General features: G+C 41.2%; 1 protein-coding gene across 1 annotated transcript; it reads left to right on the top strand.

Annotated features, from left to right (window-relative positions):
• Window positions 1-17,192: 17,192 nt before the first annotated feature.
• On the top strand, window positions 17,193-19,142 carry LOC147426523 (uncharacterized). The gene is made up of 2 exons (XM_086498645.1): window positions 17,193-18,527; window positions 18,612-19,142. Exons 1-2 carry the CDS (start codon window positions 17,506-17,508, stop codon window positions 18,691-18,693), a joined length of 1,104 nt encoding a protein of 367 aa, XP_086354771.1. The 5' UTR covers window positions 17,193-17,505; the 3' UTR covers window positions 18,694-19,142.
• Window positions 19,143-20,866: the final 1,724 nt, after the last annotated feature.

The following is a 20,866-nucleotide window of genomic DNA, read 5'->3' as shown; positions in this document are numbered from 1 at the left end:
AGGTGGTGATTGGGTACTTATTTATGATAGTAGCATGGAAAATCAATACATTGATATGCGAAATATGGTTAAAATTTGTTAGAATTACGGTTGCAGTGAAATGCACACAGCTTGGAGAAGACAAAGGAAGCTCAAGGCACATAATAGAGAGTATATTACTCAATGTACAATCGAAATATAAGATAGCCCTAGAGTGATGGTTGTATATACAATGTACAGGGGAAAAGACCTCCTAGTGCGGGAAAAAATGTCACACACCAGTCCTAAATGTGCTCACACACATCACTGCCATATGTATATGGTAACAAATCCCCATGGAAGTGATGCAATGAATGAGAGTTGGCACATAGAGTATAGGAAAGTGTCACGCCCTACAAAGACATGATAAATCCACAAAGGGGAGTAAGCCCAAAGCTTTGTGAAAAGCTTCAAACTTCTCATGAGACAATGCATTTGTGAAAAGATATGCAAGGTTGTCCTATGTTGGCACATAAGCCAAGACAATCCCTCTTGCTGAGAGCATCTCCCTAACATAGTGGTAATGCACCTTAATGTGCTTTGTGCGAGCATGAAAAACTGGGTTCATCTACAACTGCCAGTGCTCTCTCACTTTCAATGTAGATAGTGTTGGCAGTGTCCTGTCCAACACCCAAATCATCCATAAGACGTCTGAGCCATACACACTCACCCGTACATGTGAAGACTACCCTGTACTCAATCTCACAACTGGAAGTGGCCATAGTAGGTTGCTTCTTGCTCAACCATGATATGCATGAACCGTCGAGCATGAAACAAAAACCACTCGTGGACGCTCACAACCATCCCAATATGAGTCCAAAAAAGCATGTAAATTTAGCGGCAATGATCTCCCCTTGGGATAAAACAACCCAAGATGTAAGGTGTCACTCAAGTAGCGAAAGATCCGCTTGACAACCTGCTAATGCTTAGACCCTAGGCTATGCATAAATCTGTTGACCCGTGAGACTGCAAGCTGGCCTCATGTTGCATACATAAATGAGGCATCCAACAACAGTTTGGTAAAGAGTGACATCGAGAGGATCACTAGCAACATGAAGACTCAATGTCAAACCTGTTTACATGGGAGGGGCAATAGGTTTGCAATCTTCAAGTCCAAACTTACATAGCAATGTCTCTACGTATTCTGAAATTCAGCAATATGTCTTTCATTTGGTCCAGTGATCAGCAAATCATCCACATAGAGAACGACAATGAGAAGTACATCACCCTCACGCTTCACATACAATGTGCTTTCTATTGGATTGTTAGGAAAGCCTTGCTTGATCAAATGAGTATCAGCTTTCTCATACCAAGCACAAGGATATTGCTTCAACCCATACAAAGCTTTCTTAAATTTGCACACTTTATCCTCTTGTTCTTTCTTGACAAAACCGTGAGCCTGTGTTACATAAACTTCCTCAAATATGTCACCACTTAAGAAAAGAGTAACAATGTTTGACTAATGTACATCCCTACCAAAATGAGATGCCAATGCACATAGGAAATGCACAGTAGTCATACGATAAGTGGGAGCAAAAGTCTCTTCATAATCTATGCCTTTTTGCATTAGAAGATCTCAGAGGTCATTTGGAGGGCCTTTTAAGAAATTCTATTTCTCTCTCTATAAAATTTTCTTTAAAATGCCTTTGCACTTATTGAGTACATCCAAAAGGACAACTAGATACTTTGAAAAGTAAACCTAACTTTTTTGTGGTCCTTGAAAACGACCACTTTTTCATTAAATACGAGTGTCTTTTTCACGAGGCCGACGTCGCTCATTCAATGTGGCTTGTGTAATCACTAAAACAAAAAAAAACACAAAACTATCAACTAGTGTCAAATTTGAAGGATTTGACATTGCCAATGTGTCCAAAACGCCCAAAAACCTAAAAATCAAATGTCTACTTGCCCTTTCCTGACACCCGGAGAGGGAGAAATTGCTAAAAAACCTCTAGTAGAGGGTTTTTGACAAAACAATGTTGCAAACGGCATGCAGAGGCCCATTTACAAACGTTTGAAGTGCCTCTCATGTGCCATTTGGCAAAAACCCTCTTTTAGAGGTTTTTTGGCAATTTCTCCCTCTCCGCGTGTCAAAAAAGGGCAAGTAGACATTCGATTTTTTGGTTTTTGGGCATTTGGGACGCATTCGTGGTGTCAAAATCTTCAAATTTTGACATTAATTGATAGTTTTGTGATATTTTTTTGTTTCAATGATGATGTAAGCCACATTAAATGAGCAGCATCGGCCACGTGAAAAAGACACTCACATTTAATAAAAAAAGGTGATCGTTTTCAAGGACGGTTGGATCATTAAATGCATGGATGAGACCTTTTTTATATTTTTGTTAATATAAGGCTTTTATTTCTATGTAATGTTGGCTCTTCTCTCATTGGAGGAGCTCTTTTCTCTCTCTCTCTCTCTCTCTCTCTCTCTCTCTCTCTCTCTCTCTCTCTCTCTCTCTCTCTCTACTAAAAGGCCCTCCAAAAGACCTCCGCAATTGTCTAATGCTATGCATAACCCTTTGCAACAAGTCGAGCCTTATAGCAATCAACAACACCATTAGCTTTTCCATGAGGCAAATCACATAAAGTCCATGTGTCATTTTCTATAAGTGCATCAGATTCAGATTGCATGGTGGCCATCCAATTTTTAGACAGAGGTTCCTCAACATCACATAAGCTAGACACAATCGTAAGCATAACAATCTGATGCATAAGATACATGGCAAGAACCTGAACGAGTATGATTAGACAAAGGTGCATCCAATTTACTATCATGCAAAGTATGCACCAGCCATTTTGGCATACCTCTAGCCTACTCATTCTCAGCCCTTTCCTCATCAAGTACATCATGTACATCTGCATCAGTAATGGGTTGATTTGTAACATTTTCAAAACCCCCCACAGGCTGTACATTTTCCTCATTTGAATTTAAGGTCAAACTTCCATCACTAAAAAGAGGCAAAAAATTGTTATCAATGTCCTGTGAGCATACATTACTATCTCTAGTACATGACAACAAGGGCTGAACAGAACCTTCCACAAACAAAACATCCCATGAAACCAAGATACACCTTGTTTATCGATGGTACAACGTATAACCTTTGCTTTCAACACTATAGCCAACAAAAATACATTTGATAGCCTTATCATCCAATTTTATATGCTACATTTGTGGCACCAAAGCATATGCCAAACAACCAAAAACACGCATGTTCTCCATAGAAGGCTTTCTATCATGCCATGCTTCACAAGGAGTCATAGGCTGCAAAGCTTTTGTAGAACACCTGCCAAGTACATAAGTGGCACACATGATGGCCTCAAGCAAAAAAAAAGCCGTAAAGCTTGACTTTTGACCATACATCGTGCCATTTTTGTAAGTGACCTATTTTTCCTCTCAGTAACACCATTTTGGTGAGGTGTATACAACACTGTACATTTGTTTTATCCCACGACTAGCCAGAAATGCATTAAATTCATGAGACATATACTCCTCCGCTTGATTGGAATGGAGGATGCCCATAGTACATTTTGAGACATTTTCAACCATAGCCAAAAAATTGCTTGAAGCACATAAACACTTCAGACTTAGATTTAAGCGGATATACACATGCATGCCTAGAGTAACCATCAATGAAAGTCACGAAGTACACGTAATTGCCCAAGGACAGATTTTGCATGGGCCATAAACATCACTATGCACAAGCTACAACCTGCATGTAGCCCTAACTGGACCATCCTTTGGAAACTTTGAACACTGCATCTTACCCAAAATACAGCCCTCACAAACATGTTTGACTGGTGCTTCAAGAGGTAGCAAAGAAGCAACCATATCAGATTTCCATGCATGCCAAAGTTTTCCATCTGAAATAGCCTTAGAATCCACAACTACATTTGCAAAATTCTACCCACACTTCTCGTACAAAGTGAGCTTATATAGCCCATGAAATAAAATTCCAAATGCACCAATTTCATCACCGAAATTGAGATCATGTATTGTACATCTGTTATCCACAAATTTGACTACAAGTCGAAGTCTAGCAAGTGCAGATACAAACAAAAGATTCTTCTTTATCCTAGGTACATACAATGCATCAACAAGTGTAAAAGAACTACCATTTGCAGTAGTAAGCACAATCTTTCCAACTCCCTGAACCAAATAAGAGGCATTGTTGGCACAAGTGATAGTATTCCCATGAGGGACAAACTCGAGAGGTAAACAAATCACGATGTGAGGTAATGTGCTTTGTAGATCACTATCAAAACACCACATATATGAATATGCAGCAGTTGACATGCATGCATCATGGACATCAAGATCATAAGTACACTCTGCACTAAAAGCCCACTCTACATCTACATCAGCATCACAATCTCCTTTCACATAAAACTCTACAATAGTTGCACTTGTATTGGACCCTGTGGTTGATCGAGCCTCTTTCTTCTTAGCCTCTTTTGCCTTCAATTTTGGACACTTCTTGATCAAGTGATCATTAGCTTTACAATAATGGCAACACATCTTCTTTTTGCCCTTTTTACTAGAATTTCTAGACAAAGTGTTGCCCGTAGAAGCATTAGGAACTTGAGCGTTTCCACTTGTAGAAGAACCATGAGACGTGGTTGCATTACTCTAACCACTTTTTCTTTGAGCAACAATAAAGGCCTGTTCAACTGCACATTGTTTAGCCCTTTTTTTTTTGGAAAGTGACTCTTGCAATAGCAACGCGCATAATGCATCAAACTTGACAACTTCATGATTTCCTTGGGTCATAAGTCTCCAAGTACTAGCAGAATTCTGGTAAGAATCTGGCAAAGCATCAAGAACAGTCTCTAAAAAATGACTTCACCTGCAAAAATAAGTTGCTCATTTATATCCTTGACATTAACAAGGAAAGTGTCCATTTCATCTTCCTCATGCATAATCTTCAACTCCAGCTCTTTACGTAGCAATGCAATTTTAGCCTCATTGCGACTTGCATAAAGCCCAACCAAAATATCCCAAGCCTGTTTTGTAATTTTTTCTGAACGAATAGGAGTGAATGAATAGGAGGATTAATAGTGTGCTTCATAGATAATGTGATCAATGGATGAGCATGCGCATCTCTTACATCCCAATGAGCTTGCTTAGTAGTAGATAAAACAATTTTAACAGCAACAACCTTGCCATCAAAACTTGCAACATCCTCAACATCGCATGTATCCACAGAATCAAGATGTACATCAATGCCTTGCATAATGTTCCAAACGGTCTTGACATGTTGCACCATGTAAGCCCACATAGGGTAATTGTCCCCATCCAATCTATCCTCAACAGCAAACAAATTGAACACATCTATGTAGTTGTCAGCCATGGCGAATGCCTGCACATGATGTGAAAACTGCCCGAAAAGAGGAGAAACGAAGTGAGAACACCATGTGCTATATAGCACTCGTAGAAGACTATAAGGGACCTGGAAATAGCATGCACAGTATTGCTTGTAGTGGAAATGGAGGCCGAAATGGCCCAAATGAAAATTTTGAGCATACCAAGCTCTACGAGTAGTTCGAAGTATTTATTGACCTGTTGTTTGACGCCCAAAGCTCATAGAAATCAGTAGAGAAAGTGAGCAAACGTGTGTTGGAGCTATTGGCAACTAAGCCCGGGAGGATGCAACCTGTTCTGATACTGATTGTTGGAATTAGGGTTGCAAGGAAACACACAGCGCTCGGAGAAGATGAAGGAAGCTCAATGCATACAACAGAGAGTGTATTACTTAGTGTGCAATGGAAATATAAGATAGCCCTAGAGTGACGGACATATATACAATGCATAGGGGGGAAAACCTCCTAGTGAGGCAAAAAATGCCATGACGGTCCTAAATGTGTTCACACACATCACTACCACATGTATATGGTAACAAACATTGGATTGGAACATATGTGGTACAATGCGACATACAAAATTATGTGAGCTTGATGGCACTAAGCTTAGAGTGCCTATTGAGGGGAGAAGAATTAAATTGTTTAAGAAGCGGGAGGGTGAGTTTTTTGAAGATCAAATCTCAAATCAACTGCCAGAGATTAATGATATGTACTCATTAGATGATGTGTCTGATGATGTTTTTCAAGATGCTAATTAAGGACTGTTGGCACATGCCGAAGGACGTGCATGTTCAGAGGGGGTGGATGTCGTGTCGCTCCACTTCCACAATGGGAAATAGGAATGAAAGATGCAGATTGAAACATATTGAAATGTAAAGGTTAGTTAAGCAGTGAGTAGGGCACAATAATTGGATAATGTATTGATAAATGTATGCCAAAATGAGGTTTTAAAGCCAATAATTTTGTTTTTGGTGTTGTAAGTGAAGATTCTCAAAGTTGTCAAAATGAGAGTTTATGGGCTAAGAATGTAGTACTCAGAATGCTCTACAAACCTGTCTTTACGGCTCGCTGATTGTAGTCCGGATAAGAAGTTATGGGCAGTTTAGTACTTTTTAGGGATCAAACCTGATGACTTTAAACCAGATCTAAGAGACGTGCTTGGGTGATCTGATTCAATTGAATAGGGTTATGGGTGCCAGCATCTAGCACATGCTAGAGTATGTGCTTTACAGGACTCAAATCAGGCATTAAATGCTCAACTTATGGCCGATACAATTCACCCCACAGTTTCAAACCTCCATGAGCAGGAGAAATTAATGTGGATGTAGTTAAGTTGTACTCGGTAGTGCTATAGTCAATATTTGGGGAATGCTTTGGTTGATATGCATGTTGAATGCTATGCCTAGCGGTGTTTGGGGTTGATATCTATGTCATATGTGATGCTTTTACAAATGCACATAAAATTCTTGATGGGCTATCAACCAAAGCACTGAATCAGAATGCTTTGGGGAATGCTTTGGTCATTACTTGGAATGCACTGATTGAGAATACGGACGGGGAATGCCAAGAAAAGATGTAATGTTTAGCATTGCTTTAATTGTTATCTATGTTAAATGTGGTGCTTTCTCCAGTGCAACCACTTGGTCGATGGCTACTAGAGAAACATGTGTGGAAGAGCTAATTGAGAAACACGTTGTGCCTAGCTATGCATTGGTTTCTGGGTAGGAGGTGTCAGAGAAACATAATGTGCTAGGCAATGCCTCGGCAATGCCTTGGTCAATATATATGCCAAATGTGGTGTACTTAAGGGCTAAAGGCCGCCCATAAGCAAAGGCCACCCAAGGAAGACGTTTTGAAGGGGGAGTTTTAATAAGTGTGAAGAAAAGAAAAAGGGGAGCATAGAAAGAGGCAATGAGCAAAGGGGAGTGCAAGGGCTCTTGGGCTCGCCACGAGTGCCACAAACATCAGATGAATTCGGCCATGAAGCGAACTATGACCAGCAAGTCTTGTCACCACCATTTGGCATCAAAAGTGACAAATTTTGTGCGGGTTGTTCGAGCTTTGCATGCCACATCATCCATAGGTTGTGCCCACTAGCGCTAATGGGACCAAGCCGGAGGGAGAAAATTTGGCTAAAATTACCAAGTGTGGTAATTAGCATGCAAGGAGGGAGGGAACTATAAACCATCGGAAAAGATCATTTTTACTCTCTCAAATCAGAATAGGCAAAAGCAAGAACTTAAGCTTGGAGGTCTTGCTCTATCTCTCTCCCTTGTGCCCAAGCCTTGGCGAGCTCTCTTAGCCATACCTTCATAACTCTCTATCCCAAATCTCGAGAGCTCTCTCTTCAGTCGAGCCTCCATATTCGAAGCTCTCACAACCATAGCCGATCTCCCTTGTCTTTATGCCCTCATAGTCAAAACCACTAAGCTCTATCGTGGGGCAAGAAGCCTCAGTCACTCCCTTAATTGGGAAATCGAGGCTCCATGTCCAAAGCTATGTGGACAAGGAGGATTTCTTTATCTCTCCTCTCAAGCACAAGGATGTAATCCTAGGGGCACCATGGTTTTATCGTATGGCTGTAAATGTTAAATTCCCTGAAAGGAAAATCTACTTTAGGTTGAGGGAAAAAGATATGTACATAGATGCTAAGGAGTTGGGTAGTACCATACCTCTTGTACATAAGCAAGCTTTCAATAAGTCAATAAAGAGCTCTATTTCTGTGTACATGATTTTTGTTAAAGATCCTCAAAATGAATCTAATGCTTTAGCAAAAGAAAATACAAATAATCAAAAGGAATTAGAGCTATCCAGTTTCCTCAAGGGGTTTCAAGATGTTTTTATTGACGATATCCCTTGTGAACTACCTCCAAAACGAGGCAATGATGACCATGCAATTGAACTTCTTCCAGGAAGTTCACCGCCTAATAAACCTCCTTATAGAGTTTCCCAAGCTCAACAAGAGGAGATTATACAGCAAGTACATGAGTTAGTTGAGAAGGGCATGGTTAGACCTAGCTCATCTCTATTTTGATCACTAGTGTTATTAGTGCAAAAGAAACACGGCACATATCGTATATGTGTCGACTATAGAGCACTAAATAGGATCACTATCAAAAATAGGTTTCCCGTTCCACGAGTAGAAGACCTATTTGATACGCTACAAGGGTCGACCTACTTCAGTAGGATTGACCTAAAAAGTGGCTACCATCAAATAAGGATAGTTCATCAAGATATTGTAAAGACTGCATTTTGCACTACGTTTGGTCTTTACAAGTACATTGTCATGCCTTTTGGCTTGACCAATGCACCAGCCACATTTAACCGCTTGATGGAGAAGCTATTCAGGCCTCACCGAACCTTTACTGGAGTGTTCTTTGATGATATAATCATCTACTCTAATTCACTAGACGAACACAAGCAAGACCTTCAGGTAATATTTCAAGTTTTACGAGAGAATAAACTTTATATTAATCAAAAGAAAAGTGGGGTTTTCTTACAAGAGATTTAGTATTTAGGTCACATTATCTCTCAAGATGGCATCCAAATGGATCCATCAACGCTAGAGGTAATAAAATGATGGCCTAATCCAAGGAAACTACATGAACTAAGAAGCTTTATAGGTATGTCTGCATACTATAGACACTTCATAGAAAAGTTCTCACAAATCGCGGGACCATTACATGACCTAACAAAGAAAACGTTAGGTATATATGATCCACCAAGGAGAATAATGCTTTCAAAAAGCTTAAAGAAAATCTTATCTCTCAATCTATGCTTACACTATCGAATCTCTCAAAGCCATTTGAGGTCCAATGCGGCGCCTGTGGTGATTGCCTTGGACCTGTTTTTCTCCAAGAAGGGCACGCCATAGCCTATGAAAGTCGAAGGCTCGACCCTTTTGAGCAAGCTCTAGGCATATATGAGAAGGAACTCTTAGCAGTTCTACATGCTCTAGACTCGTGGAAGCACTATTTATTGGGGACTCCTTTCATTCTGCGGGACGGATCACCAAAGCCTTAAGTACTTTATGACGCAGACCAAGCTCTCCGACAAACAAATGAGGTGGGCAAATTTCCTTTTGCAATTTCATTTTCATATTGCTCACATTGCTGGCAAGCATAATCAAGTAGCCGATGCACTCTCAAGACGACCGAGAGTGAACACGGTTTCCATAGCAACTCACAATGATCTATTTTCTATGATAAATGAGTACGCTATTGATTCCGATTTTAGAGATGTGATTTCAGCCCTTGCACTAGGGAAGAAGGAAGAATCATTTACCCTAAAGATGGTTATCTTCTCTATGGCAAAAGACTATGCGTTACTAACTCACTACATGAGAAAGTAATGTTTGAATCTCATGCTCCTCCTTATGCGGGGCATAGAGGGATTCAGACTACCTTAAAAGGGATAGAAACATATTTCTATTGGCCTACCATGAAAGCAAACATACAAGAGTATGTTTCAAAATGTGTGGTATGCCAAAAGACAAAGTTTGATAGAGGGAAGCAACCTGGATTGCTTCAACCTTTGCCAATCCCTAATTCACCATGGGAGAGCATATCCATGGATTTTATCTTTGAATTGTCCAAGTCTATCCATGAGAACACAGGAATATGGATGATAGTAGACACGTTTAGCAAACAAGCACATTTCATACCCGTCAAAAAGACTATCAAAGCCCATCAAATGGAAACCCTCTTTATATCACAAATCTTCAAGTACCACGGCTTGCCAATGTCCATAGTGTCGGATAGAGATCCTCAAATGACCAGTATTTTTGGAAGGGTCTCTTTGAGAATTTAGGTACAAGGCTAAACTTCTCTTTGGCCTATCATCCCCAAACGGATGGCCAAAGTGAAATAGCTAACATAACCATTCTTGATCTACTAAAAGCTTATGTCATAGAAGTAGATCAAAAGTCCCAATGGGAGAAGTACTTACCCTTAGTGGAGTATGCTTACAATAAAAATGTACATACTTCCACGGGAAAAGCACCTTTTGAGGTGATAGTGGGAAGATAAAAAAGTCCCTTGCTACTCAAGGTACATGGGAAGATCTTCGTTGCAGATGAATATAGCCAAGACCTGCAAGAAACCAAAAGATTAAGGATGCTATATCCATCTCTCAACAAAGGCAAAAGGTTGCTGCTGATAAGCACAGAAGAGCCCTAACCTTTAAACAAAATTATTGGGTCTTGCTTAAGTTTCCCAAGGCTCGATTAAGGCACACAACATGCAAGAATCCTATGAGACACCAAAAGTACTATGCTAAGTTAGCAAAAAGGTACTATGGTTCCTTCCAGATTCTTAGACCAATCAATGAGATGGCCTATCAACTCAAGTTTCCCAGCCATTGGTTCATACACAATGCTTTCCATGTGAGCCTACTAAATCCTTACAAAGGAGAGCCACCTCAAGAACCAATTATTGAAGACCCATCAGAGATCGAGGACCAAGGAGAGGTGTTGCAGCCCGAGTCCATTCTCTGACACGAAGACAAGGTATTACGAGGCAGTAAGACTATCCGACGATATCTTATCAAGTTAAAAAATTATCCTTTTCAAGATGCTAGATGGATGCAAGGCATACAATTAAAGGATAACCTAAACCTTGTCAATGCTTTTACAATGATTCCATAGAGTAAGCAAATGTATATATGTATAAATGAACAAAGTTTTTGTCTTATAAGACTCTATTTTTCTTTATTGTGCACACATGTTAATGATTATGCATGCTTAAGATCATGTTTGTGGAGACGACGTCTCCCTCTCCCGAATTAACACCAAGTAGAGCTTGTCACTCTACTATGGAATATTGATACTGACTAATGTGCAGACATGCTTGCGGCAGCTAAGGCTATCAAGCACCAAATGGACTAGTCATCCATTCTGGGACGATGCCGTATGGTAAAATAGGGGTCCTCTACCCGCTAGCAAACGGACTAATGACTAGGCTTTATCTTCTCTACCTCATAGTGTCGAGGATGACTATGATTTCAAGAGAGAGGTAATGTCATAAAAACTAATATCTATTACTCCCAAATAATTTTCTCATGTTAAACTGATCATTTAATATGGGGAAGTACTAGGAGAGTAAAAGCTATAATATTGGTAAGGCTGCACCGGTCTTTGTCAGGGATCCAAAGGAGGGAAAATAGGGATCCAAATGGGGATAGCCTGTAAAAGAGAAATGTGCTTCAATGGGGTTTAAAATACCTAAGGTTCAGCTCCATTAAGACTTCCATAGGCTAAGGTTCCAAAAATTAAACCTTTTATCCAATGGCCAAAGTATAGGGGAATTGGATGGCCATGGGGAAGACTAAAAAGTCTTCCCACACCACTAGGAAGAAGGGGGCGAGCCCATTTTGTAGGGGATGAGAGAGAAACACACACACACACACACACACACACACACACACACACACACTCCAAGGCTTCCCCTTTACACAAAGGGAATACTGGACACATGTCAAGCTCCTAGGCCAGTTGCCCCAAACCTCCCCTTAAATCCTATTGGATGGCCATAGAGGTGGACCAATGAGAATTAGGCTAGAGTAAATTTAGTCTAATCAATTTAAAAATGCTTGATAAAAGAACCAATAGAAATCAAGCTCCCTAGATGACTATTGGACAGTCTACCAAGGGGTCCAATGAGCATCTAGCAGCCCAATGGCTTTCCTGATTCCTATTGGCCAGAAGACAAAAAGGTCCAATGAGAGTTTAGATGAATTATTTTAAATACCTAAAGCTCTCACAAAAGGGGAAAGAGGGACACTTGTCAAAAGGCTATCAACTATGCTTCTAATTTGTGATTGGCTCAGCTTTACAGGAGCCAATGGGAGGTCATCATGAGCATTTAGCAAGAGGGCTCGACCAAGATGAGAGAAGGGGCTGCATTTTACTCATACACAATGCTACACACACACAACTCATGTGTGCAAGAAGAACTCCATCTCCTTCTCCAAGCATTGAGAAGTAGAGGCCTACACCAATAACAAGCTTGGCTTTGGAATGCAAATCCAACCAAGAGCCAAGCTTCAATGGCATGCTCATCTCCTCTACCATGCTAATTACTAAGCTAAGTTATGCTATTAGAGTGATTATGCGAGGAGAATACTTCTTTCTTATAAGATACCTCTTCTTCCTCTCAATCTATCCTCATTCCCTGCTAGCTCTCACCATTTTTGAAGGTGTGTGAGGTCTTGGGACTGACGCTAGGGACACTAGGTGTGTTTTTCAAGCATAATTTGGTGTATGAAGCTTCCCTCTTCATTACACCAACTAGTTTTTATCAAGGAACACAAAGATTGTACTGTACAAAAGTCTCCTTTGATGGGAGAAGCTATAATACAAAGCCTTTATGGAGGGGGGACCAGCTCCCTGTAAATCCGGTCCTCAACTCTTGTCAATTGTTCTATTTCTCTCTCTTTTCAAGTATTGTCAATATCAAATTAGCTAGGTGTAAATTGCTATGTTGCTTTCTCAATTAAGTACTCTCTCTATGCTCATTAGGAACTTGTTCTTAATGAAATACTCACTATCTTATCAATTTCCTCTACACACAAATTACTAGTGCATTGAATGTTATAGATAAGATGAGTGTTCCCAATGCACGTATTATAAAGATTATGGGAATGTCTGGAACAATTGTGGCATAAGGATTAATCACTTCAAGGAAGGGAGTGCAAAATTATGGAGGCACAACTAGGTGTCGCCATAGTCGGCATCATTTGAGCCCTCGTCCTAATGACCTTGATACAATAGGTGCAAAAGTATGGAGGCACAACTAGGTGTCTCCATAGTCGGCATCATTTGAGCCCTCATCCTAAAACCCCATAGAGTAGAGTCTGGCGAATCACCACCAAACAGTCTTACATACAAGCATCTCCTATAGTTAGACGTTGCCTGCCACATCCCCTTAGAGTGTCATCTCCCACAAAACCACCCCGTGCATAAACACTACTCCGCCCTTGTGGATGAGTTCATCCTCAAAAACAAAAGTGGAAATTCAATCCTTGAGGACATTACTTGTTCCCAAAACAGATCGCTTGTCAAGGATACACTAGGCATTGGGTATCCTTGACCTAGTTAGCTCAAGGTTAGCATTCTAGCTAGCTTTTATGAGGCACAAAGATCCTTCTCTATCGAGTCTCTACCAAGTGGATTCTCGAATAGTAAGAGTGAAATCTTATTAAGCTGTTTAATTTGGCAATATTGATTGTGAACATATAATTTTGTATAAGCCCCTAGAGGTAGGATCTCTCATCTCGTATCACAGCCTAGATAGAGGAAGACCAAATTGGAAGTTGCATATATATATGCCTATTGTTAGAGAATGCTAACGTGTGCGCCAAGCAAGGAGGATGTGCCATACTTTTTCCATTTAATTCTATACGCTTTTGGGCTCATTAGAAATTCCACATTGTATACCCTATGGTAGATAGGCTTAATTTATGCCTATTGTATAGAGGCTTGGAGTCCATCCCTACAAAAGAAGCCCTTTTCTATAGAGATAAGCATTCTTGAGTAGTCATTCTTTAGGTATCACTCTTGGGAGATATCAGAGAATCCAGTACTTTCATGCAATCGGAGTGAAACTAGTTAATGAAAGGAGAGTTTTCCATTAAGAGGATTCTTTAGAGGAGAATCGTAGGTAGTGCATGGATGATTTCATAGAATCATTTACACATCAAAACATCAAATCATGAAGCATAAATTGAAGAGAAAAATACATTAAGATTGACAACTTGTTGAGGACCCGATTTGCTTGGAGCCGGTCCCCCCCTCCCAAAGGACTTTTGTACTATATTTCTCTGACAAAGAAATGCTTTTTATAATGTAAACATGTGCTCTTACAGAGCTCCTTTGAACAAATGAAGATGATGAGCTTCATGATTTGATTATCTTCACATGGTGTAGCCTTACTTCCCAAGCTCTAAACACCCCAGGGAGAAAGAATTGCGGAGATGGAGATAGGTGAAGGTGGAGATAAGTATTCTTTAAGCAAAGAAGTAATCCTTTCTAGTATGCTTACTCTATGCGCAAGCTTTTAGCATAGCTAGAATAATAGAGAAGAGGAAGAAGAGCTTTCGTGGATCTACTTGCTTGGATTTGCATCCATAGCCAAGTGCTTGAGCAAGGAAGTCATCTCTTGAGCTCCCAAGCATGACGCTTTCCGTAATCTATAGATGCCCTTAACTTTCCATTTTCTTAGAAACCACTACAATCGGGAATAACAAGTCACTACTTGCACCCTCACTAATGAACCCTGCCTTTTGAAGATTGTAAATCTCCTCCTTGATCTTCTTAGCATAGTTGGGGTTCATTCTGTATCTATGCAGTCTCGTTGGAATAGCGTTGGGCTTTAATGGTATCCTGTGCTGACACACTTAAGGATCAATGCCTTTCAAATTTGTGTATTCCCATGCAAAAACATCTTTGTATTTTTCAAACAACACTATGGCCTTTTTCTTAATCTCTGGCTTCATATGCTTATTGATCTTAACCATTCTAGGGTTCTCATTTGTGCCGAGATTCCATTCTTTTACTTCTTGATCATCAAGGAGCAACCGATTTGTACCTCTTCCTTTTCTTTTGGCCATTGATTCTACCTCTTTTTCTGTACGAATTCTTGCTGCATATTCATATGAGCTCTGCCAGTCCAAGCCCCATCGTTGTTCTTCAGTAGCTTGATTTGAACTTTTTGCATTCATCTGACTGGGCTCTACAAACTTCTCCTTATTAGACTGTTTTGATGCCCATCCAACTGAACTGTCCATTCCCTAGTATTCGACTCTGTGAACTGGTATGGGTATAGCTTCCTCTACCTATCAGCCTGCTCTTTGTCCATTAGAACAGCAGCCAAGTTGATCTCTGTCAATGGAAAATTGTTCATTGAGGCTAACATCCTCTCAATTTTCTTAGTGCATATTTCTTACAAAGTTCCTTTGGTCTGACAGTTTTTTCCAGCTCCTTATATTGTCCATCTTGATCCGGATTCTCCTGTTGGGGACCCCTAAACTGTCAGTGTTTGGTATCATGCACTGCACCAGCAATTATGAGCCATGGTCTGCCTAGAAGCATTCCATATGCTCCCAGTACATCTAGAACTAAGAAGCTGGTTTTAAATTTCTCTTTACCCACTCTGATTTGCATATTCTCAATGAGTCCACTGGCCTGGACTACCCTGTGGTCGTCAACCATTCTTACACTGAATGGTGTTGGTTTTAAATCTTAAATTCCTAGTTTTTGCCTCAGATGCTCTTCAAGGATGTTAATTCTAGCTTTCCCATCCAGTAATACTCCAGACAATGGTTCCCAATGCTTCTTTAGCTTGTATTCGACTTGAATAACTGGAACCTCATCATCCCTTGTGGCTATAAGGTCCATTGTCCTTGCTTCAGCTTTTGCTTTTCTTTCTTGGCTAATGAGCCTTGCAGCTTTTGGTCATGTGCATCTAATGTCATCCAATTCTACTGTCAACTTCTGGATTCTCTCACAAACCTTAACATAGATCTCGTCTTGTTCATTATCAGAATTGCAATCTGAACTAGAAGATCTTTCCTCCATTTGGCTATCTTCACAATTCCACTGAGGTGACTTAGTAGTTGGCTGATCTTGTGATGGATCTTCTGACTAATCCTTCACCAGGTCCGTATCTCTAGCCTCGGTCAAGCTTGATCTAACTTGCCTTATCTCTTCAACTAGACTCTGTAATATAGCTATCATAGACTCATTCAGCCCAATTACTGCTTCTCCTCACCCAATTGCTTGATTTGGTTCCGAACTCCTTAAAGGCTGAGGCTATAGTTTTTGAAGTATCCTAGTAGTTGAACATTCTGGCTATTCTGGCATTTTCTCTACCAAATTTTCTATAATAATGGCTACCAGCTCTTGTTGTTCTTGCCATTCATCAACTACCTTCCCTTTGCCTTTTGCCTTTCATGTGGCTCTCTGATGTTCCCACTTCTTGGTTTCAACAATTTGCTTCTTCTCAGGTTCTTCTGGAATCGCTTCAATGACTACACCTCTACTTCTGTCATTGCCCTTGCAGGCATAGGTTCATGTGTTTTCTATTCAGACCCTTCTGGTTTGGCAGCTTCCAGACGCTGAGCTGCAAAATGGCCATATTTTTTGCAAGTATAGCAATTAAGGCTCCTTTTACCAAAGTCAGATCTGTCTCTACCCTGACCAATACCCCCCCGATACCTGCCTCTGCCTCCTCCGACACTCGTGATGGTCTCGTTCTCTTTGGATCCACTTGCCCCATCTGTCTTCACTGCTTCTGGATTGCAATCATGGATAAGTCCTATAACTCATTTGAGCCTAGAAAAGGACGAAGCACAGGCACACACACACACACACACACACACACACACACTCTCTCTCTCTCTCTCTCTCTCTCCAAACACACAAACATACAGACTATCTGTCAAACACGCTCGGCCCACAAACAATTTACACTTTTCGCGTGTGAACTGTGAACCTTCAAAAGGGACTTGAACAAGGATTCAGGAACTTCTCTGTTTGAAAAGTCGGAAGCACATATCGAGACAAAAAAGTGGACAAATAAAATATAAAGGAAAATGGAATAAAAAATAGGCTTTTGGGAAGTGAATGACGCATGGGGTCCGTGAGAGTGACGCGTGGTGAGTGGGGCCAGCAGAGGGAATAAGGAGGTGGGCCCCGCCGGCCGGGCAGGTGACGACAAACGGGCGGGTCCGCTATATTTGACGACGATTTGACGGCAGTTCACCCGTCATCGTGTTTTGAACCAGGACTTAGGAGTTAAAAGGCCGTCTGCCCGCGCCCTTCTCCCTTCTCCCTTGCCTGTGCACCACGCAAGCTCCTATCTCAAGCTTGGAAAGGAAAACACAGACGAGTGCACAAAGCCACAATAATCACAAGCTCACGGGCGCACTTAACACAGACACACCGCGCACGCAGGCACTCGCTTCTCCTCTCTCTCTCTCTCTCTCTCTTTCACACACACACACACACACACACACACACACCTACACACCCAGAATGCTCAAGCTCTAAGCCCATTTCCGGACCTAGGTTTGCACACAGGCGCTTGCTCTTCCCTGCTCCCAGTTCACAGTCTCCTTAACCGGAGGAACATGCTTGGCAAAGGCCCATGCCTTCCTCGCACCAGCAGCAGCAGATCACTTCTCATTCCTTGTGAAGACTCAGATAACGACACAACTCTTTGCAATAAGCCGCAGCAGGTAACGGGTCCTGCATTATGTTCTCCTTGCAAGATAATCATTGGCTTCGAAGTGGAACCCGAGAAGAAGCCCCCCGTTGATGTGTGTGAGAGTCCTCGCTCTGTCCTAGAGTCATCTGCTGTTCTGTCTTCCCATGATAAGCAGCAGGTAGTGGCAAGGTCGCTCCGCTCTGGGTTAGGGAGCTTGCTTGCAGCCAAAAGCACTAGCGAGGAAGATGTTGGCACTGGCCTTGGCATTGTTGCTGAAGCTTCGGTTAAAAGCAAACATCATACTATTAGCAGCAGCCCCTCCAAAGTGGTGACAGCTTGGCCTGCCAAAACTTATGATCATGATCCTATGAATTATGAGGTCTTTCCATTTCAAGAGCAAGGTCTGCATGTTAACTTGCAGGCGGATATGGAAGATCGGCTGTTGGATGCTGACATCTCTCCTCTCAGAACGACAGGTTTCTGCATGCAACTGAACGAGGATGTGGAGAGTGTTTTTTGCAAGGCCAGTTCACCCAAGGCTTCGGTTATCCCTGGGAACAGTGTGAAGGTAGACAAAATGGCTGCTGATGTCTCTTCAGTGCCTTGTAAAGTCCATGCCAATCCTAGCAAGGATGTGGTCGACTTGTTCTCTGCCCCGTCTGCCAGTGTTCATGACAAAGAGTCTAACTGTACTTCGATGGATGCTCCTGGTCAGACTCTGCCCATGCATTCTCATAAAGGAGAAGTATATGTTTATTCATCTGAAGAACAATCTTGGTGTTGCTCGGGCTTGAATGTAGAGGATACCATTCATCAGTCAATTTTTTCCACTGCTTCACCACCTATTTGTTCCAGAAGTCTTGTAAGGTCTTCTTCAGGCTTTTTAAAAATGTGCAATTTGTGCGGCCGATCTCTCCACCTTGGGAAGGATGTTTTCATGTACAGGTATGTATCGGTCATATTTGCCCATTTGAACAGGCTGAATCTGAGGAGGATTGTCCCAATAATATTATTTCTTTTTTCATGCAGAGGTGATCAGCCATTCTGCTCTGCAGAGTGCAGATACCAGAAAATTGTTCGTGATGAGAGCGATGAGAGAAAGGGTGGCTAATATTGCATCAAAGCTCCTCTCTGGTGAGCAAGAGAAGTTGAGACTGATTTGCCCCCAAGCCTAACGGAATTACTGCTTGTAACTAACCGGTTGATTCACTCAATCTTCACCTTCAGCATGTGTTCATTCATGCTCAGTTTTCCACCTATTTCGTTTTGGTTTTTCAAAGAAATCACAGAGATACAAAGAAATAATTTTTGTAAACCCTTCCAAAAATGGAGAGTGAGTTTTATTTAACTTTTGTTCAGATTCTTGTATAAGGTGATGTACCTAGCCAAGCTAAGGCTTGCTGTGCAGTGTTTGTTCAAGGCTTGAGTAGACCTTGCTAATGTACAAACTGGTACCTTGTTTTCAATGTTAAAAAGATGTATATTTGGGGTGTAAAATCAAATGCACTTCCCAACGTTTTATTATATGAAGCTATCTGAGCGTTTCTGTTTTGGTGTTGAGACTTGGTGTTGAGACTTCTCGCTGTGGAATAGCCTTCTTTGAAGCTTTAAAGTTATGGATGGTGGAAGTAACTTCATTCAAAGTGTGAATATGAAAACATTAATTTTCTTGTGTAGTTTATCAAGTGCATGATGTGGTGTATTAAACCAATCTTACAGCCATTCTTTTTTATGAAGTAGAGATGTGGTGGTGGGTTTTATCTCCTCAGTGTTTGGGTTGGTGCCTTTGCTAATCACATGGTCCTCATTAGTGTTATGTCGACAAAATGGATTCTAACTTGACGATACTTGCCATGGCCTGTACATTTCGTTTGGAGCTGTCCACATGAAGCATGACATTTGTTTGACGAAGTGGTCCATAGTCAGTATCTACAAGTAAGAGGAGTAGTTTCTTGTAAGTGGTACGTGTCTTTAATGTGAGGCTGCCCAGTTGCTTCACCTGAAATTTGACAGTTGTTACTCCCTTTAATATGAGGCTGCCCAGTTGCTTCACCTGAAATTTGACAGTTGTTACTCCGCAGATGTTATTTACATTGAAGAGTGGTTGTTCCTTGTACATAGTATTTGCAGGTGTAGTTTCCTCTTTAAAGAATATCAAACACAAAAAACTCGTCAGAAGACATTTGCCAGGTGAGCTCAAAATGTCCTGTGCCCCATGCTGACTCAGCCAAGTACTGCTTTGTATTGCGTATTTTTTCAACAATTTACAAGGTACTCAATTGACATTTTAACTATGGATGTATGTTTCAGGTGATCCTGTGATAAGTCAACTGCAAGACACTGACCTCGATACATTCTGGTTCAAGGTGTCTTTGTTGTGCACTGAACCGGCTTCGATGTGCACTGGTCTCCGGTTTCAATGAATACCCTTTGATACCCTTTTAAAGGAGGTTGCAAGCTAACCAGGGTCGTGTGTGCACTGGACAAGCATCAACTCGACACACTGGTTGAGATGCCAATCCTACATTTTCAAGTAGGCTGGAAGCCAAATTGAATGTCCCAAGAAGGAACTTCAAGGCCTTGATTTGATCTTTGTGATACTCATGTTACTGTGTAAGTATGAAAGCTTCTGACATTAGCGTGTTTTTCCGACTGCATTCAGTGCCAACTTGTCCCTTCTGGTACGTGTACTCACAGCTTAATCTATTATGCCCATATACTTCAAAGGCTGCTAGGAGCTGCAACTTCTTATGTACGGCATGTAGCTGTATTATGGTCTGCTTGTGGGCTTGCCAAGTCGTGTATGCTGCCAGCTGAAGGAGCTCGGTTAAGGTGATTAAAATCTGGGAGAGTACTTAAAAGGGACCATTTTGAGTACGAAGAAGTGCAAAAGGCAGCCAAGGGGAAGGTGTGAAGTTGAAGTACGTCCGGCAATGAGCAGAAATTTCTGAAAGAGAAAATTTGAGTTTGCTGTTTAACTAATGTGTGTGGCAGCAGGAAAGGCTCTGAACCAGGAATTACTCAAATCAGATGACTCCTCATCTTTGTTTCAAAACCTGTACAACATTCAATAGGGACTGGTACTGGTACCTTTCAAGAGAGTCAAGTAGCACTGCCAGCAAAGTGTCTCATGTGCTATGTACAACACTCAAAACCATTTCTGATGTAAATGAGTCAACCAGCAGCATGATCACGCCTTCGGTATATATAATGCCAGCTTTAACTGTATTAGGGGGTGTTCAGGCTGCGCGGAAGGCAACAATGCTGCAGGGGCCTGCTATGGC

This window comes from Adiantum capillus-veneris, chromosome 24, assembly GCF_014529385.1.
Source record: "Adiantum capillus-veneris isolate H3 chromosome 24, ASM1452938v2, whole genome shotgun sequence".
Classification (NCBI taxonomy): domain Eukaryota; kingdom Viridiplantae; phylum Streptophyta; class Polypodiopsida; order Polypodiales; family Pteridaceae; genus Adiantum; species Adiantum capillus-veneris.
This window is presented reverse-complemented; position numbering and strand designations above follow the sequence as displayed.

Excerpts from the sequence above, each read along its gene's own strand:
- LOC147426523 (XM_086498645.1), top strand. The coding sequence starts at position 17,506 with ATGCTTGGCAAAGGCCCATGCCTTCCTCGCACCAGCAGCAGCAGATCA. Across the intron at positions 18,528-18,611 it reads AAGGATGTTTTCATGTACAG|AGGTGATCAGCCATTCTGCT; the intron begins GTATGTATCGGT and ends TTTTTCATGCAG.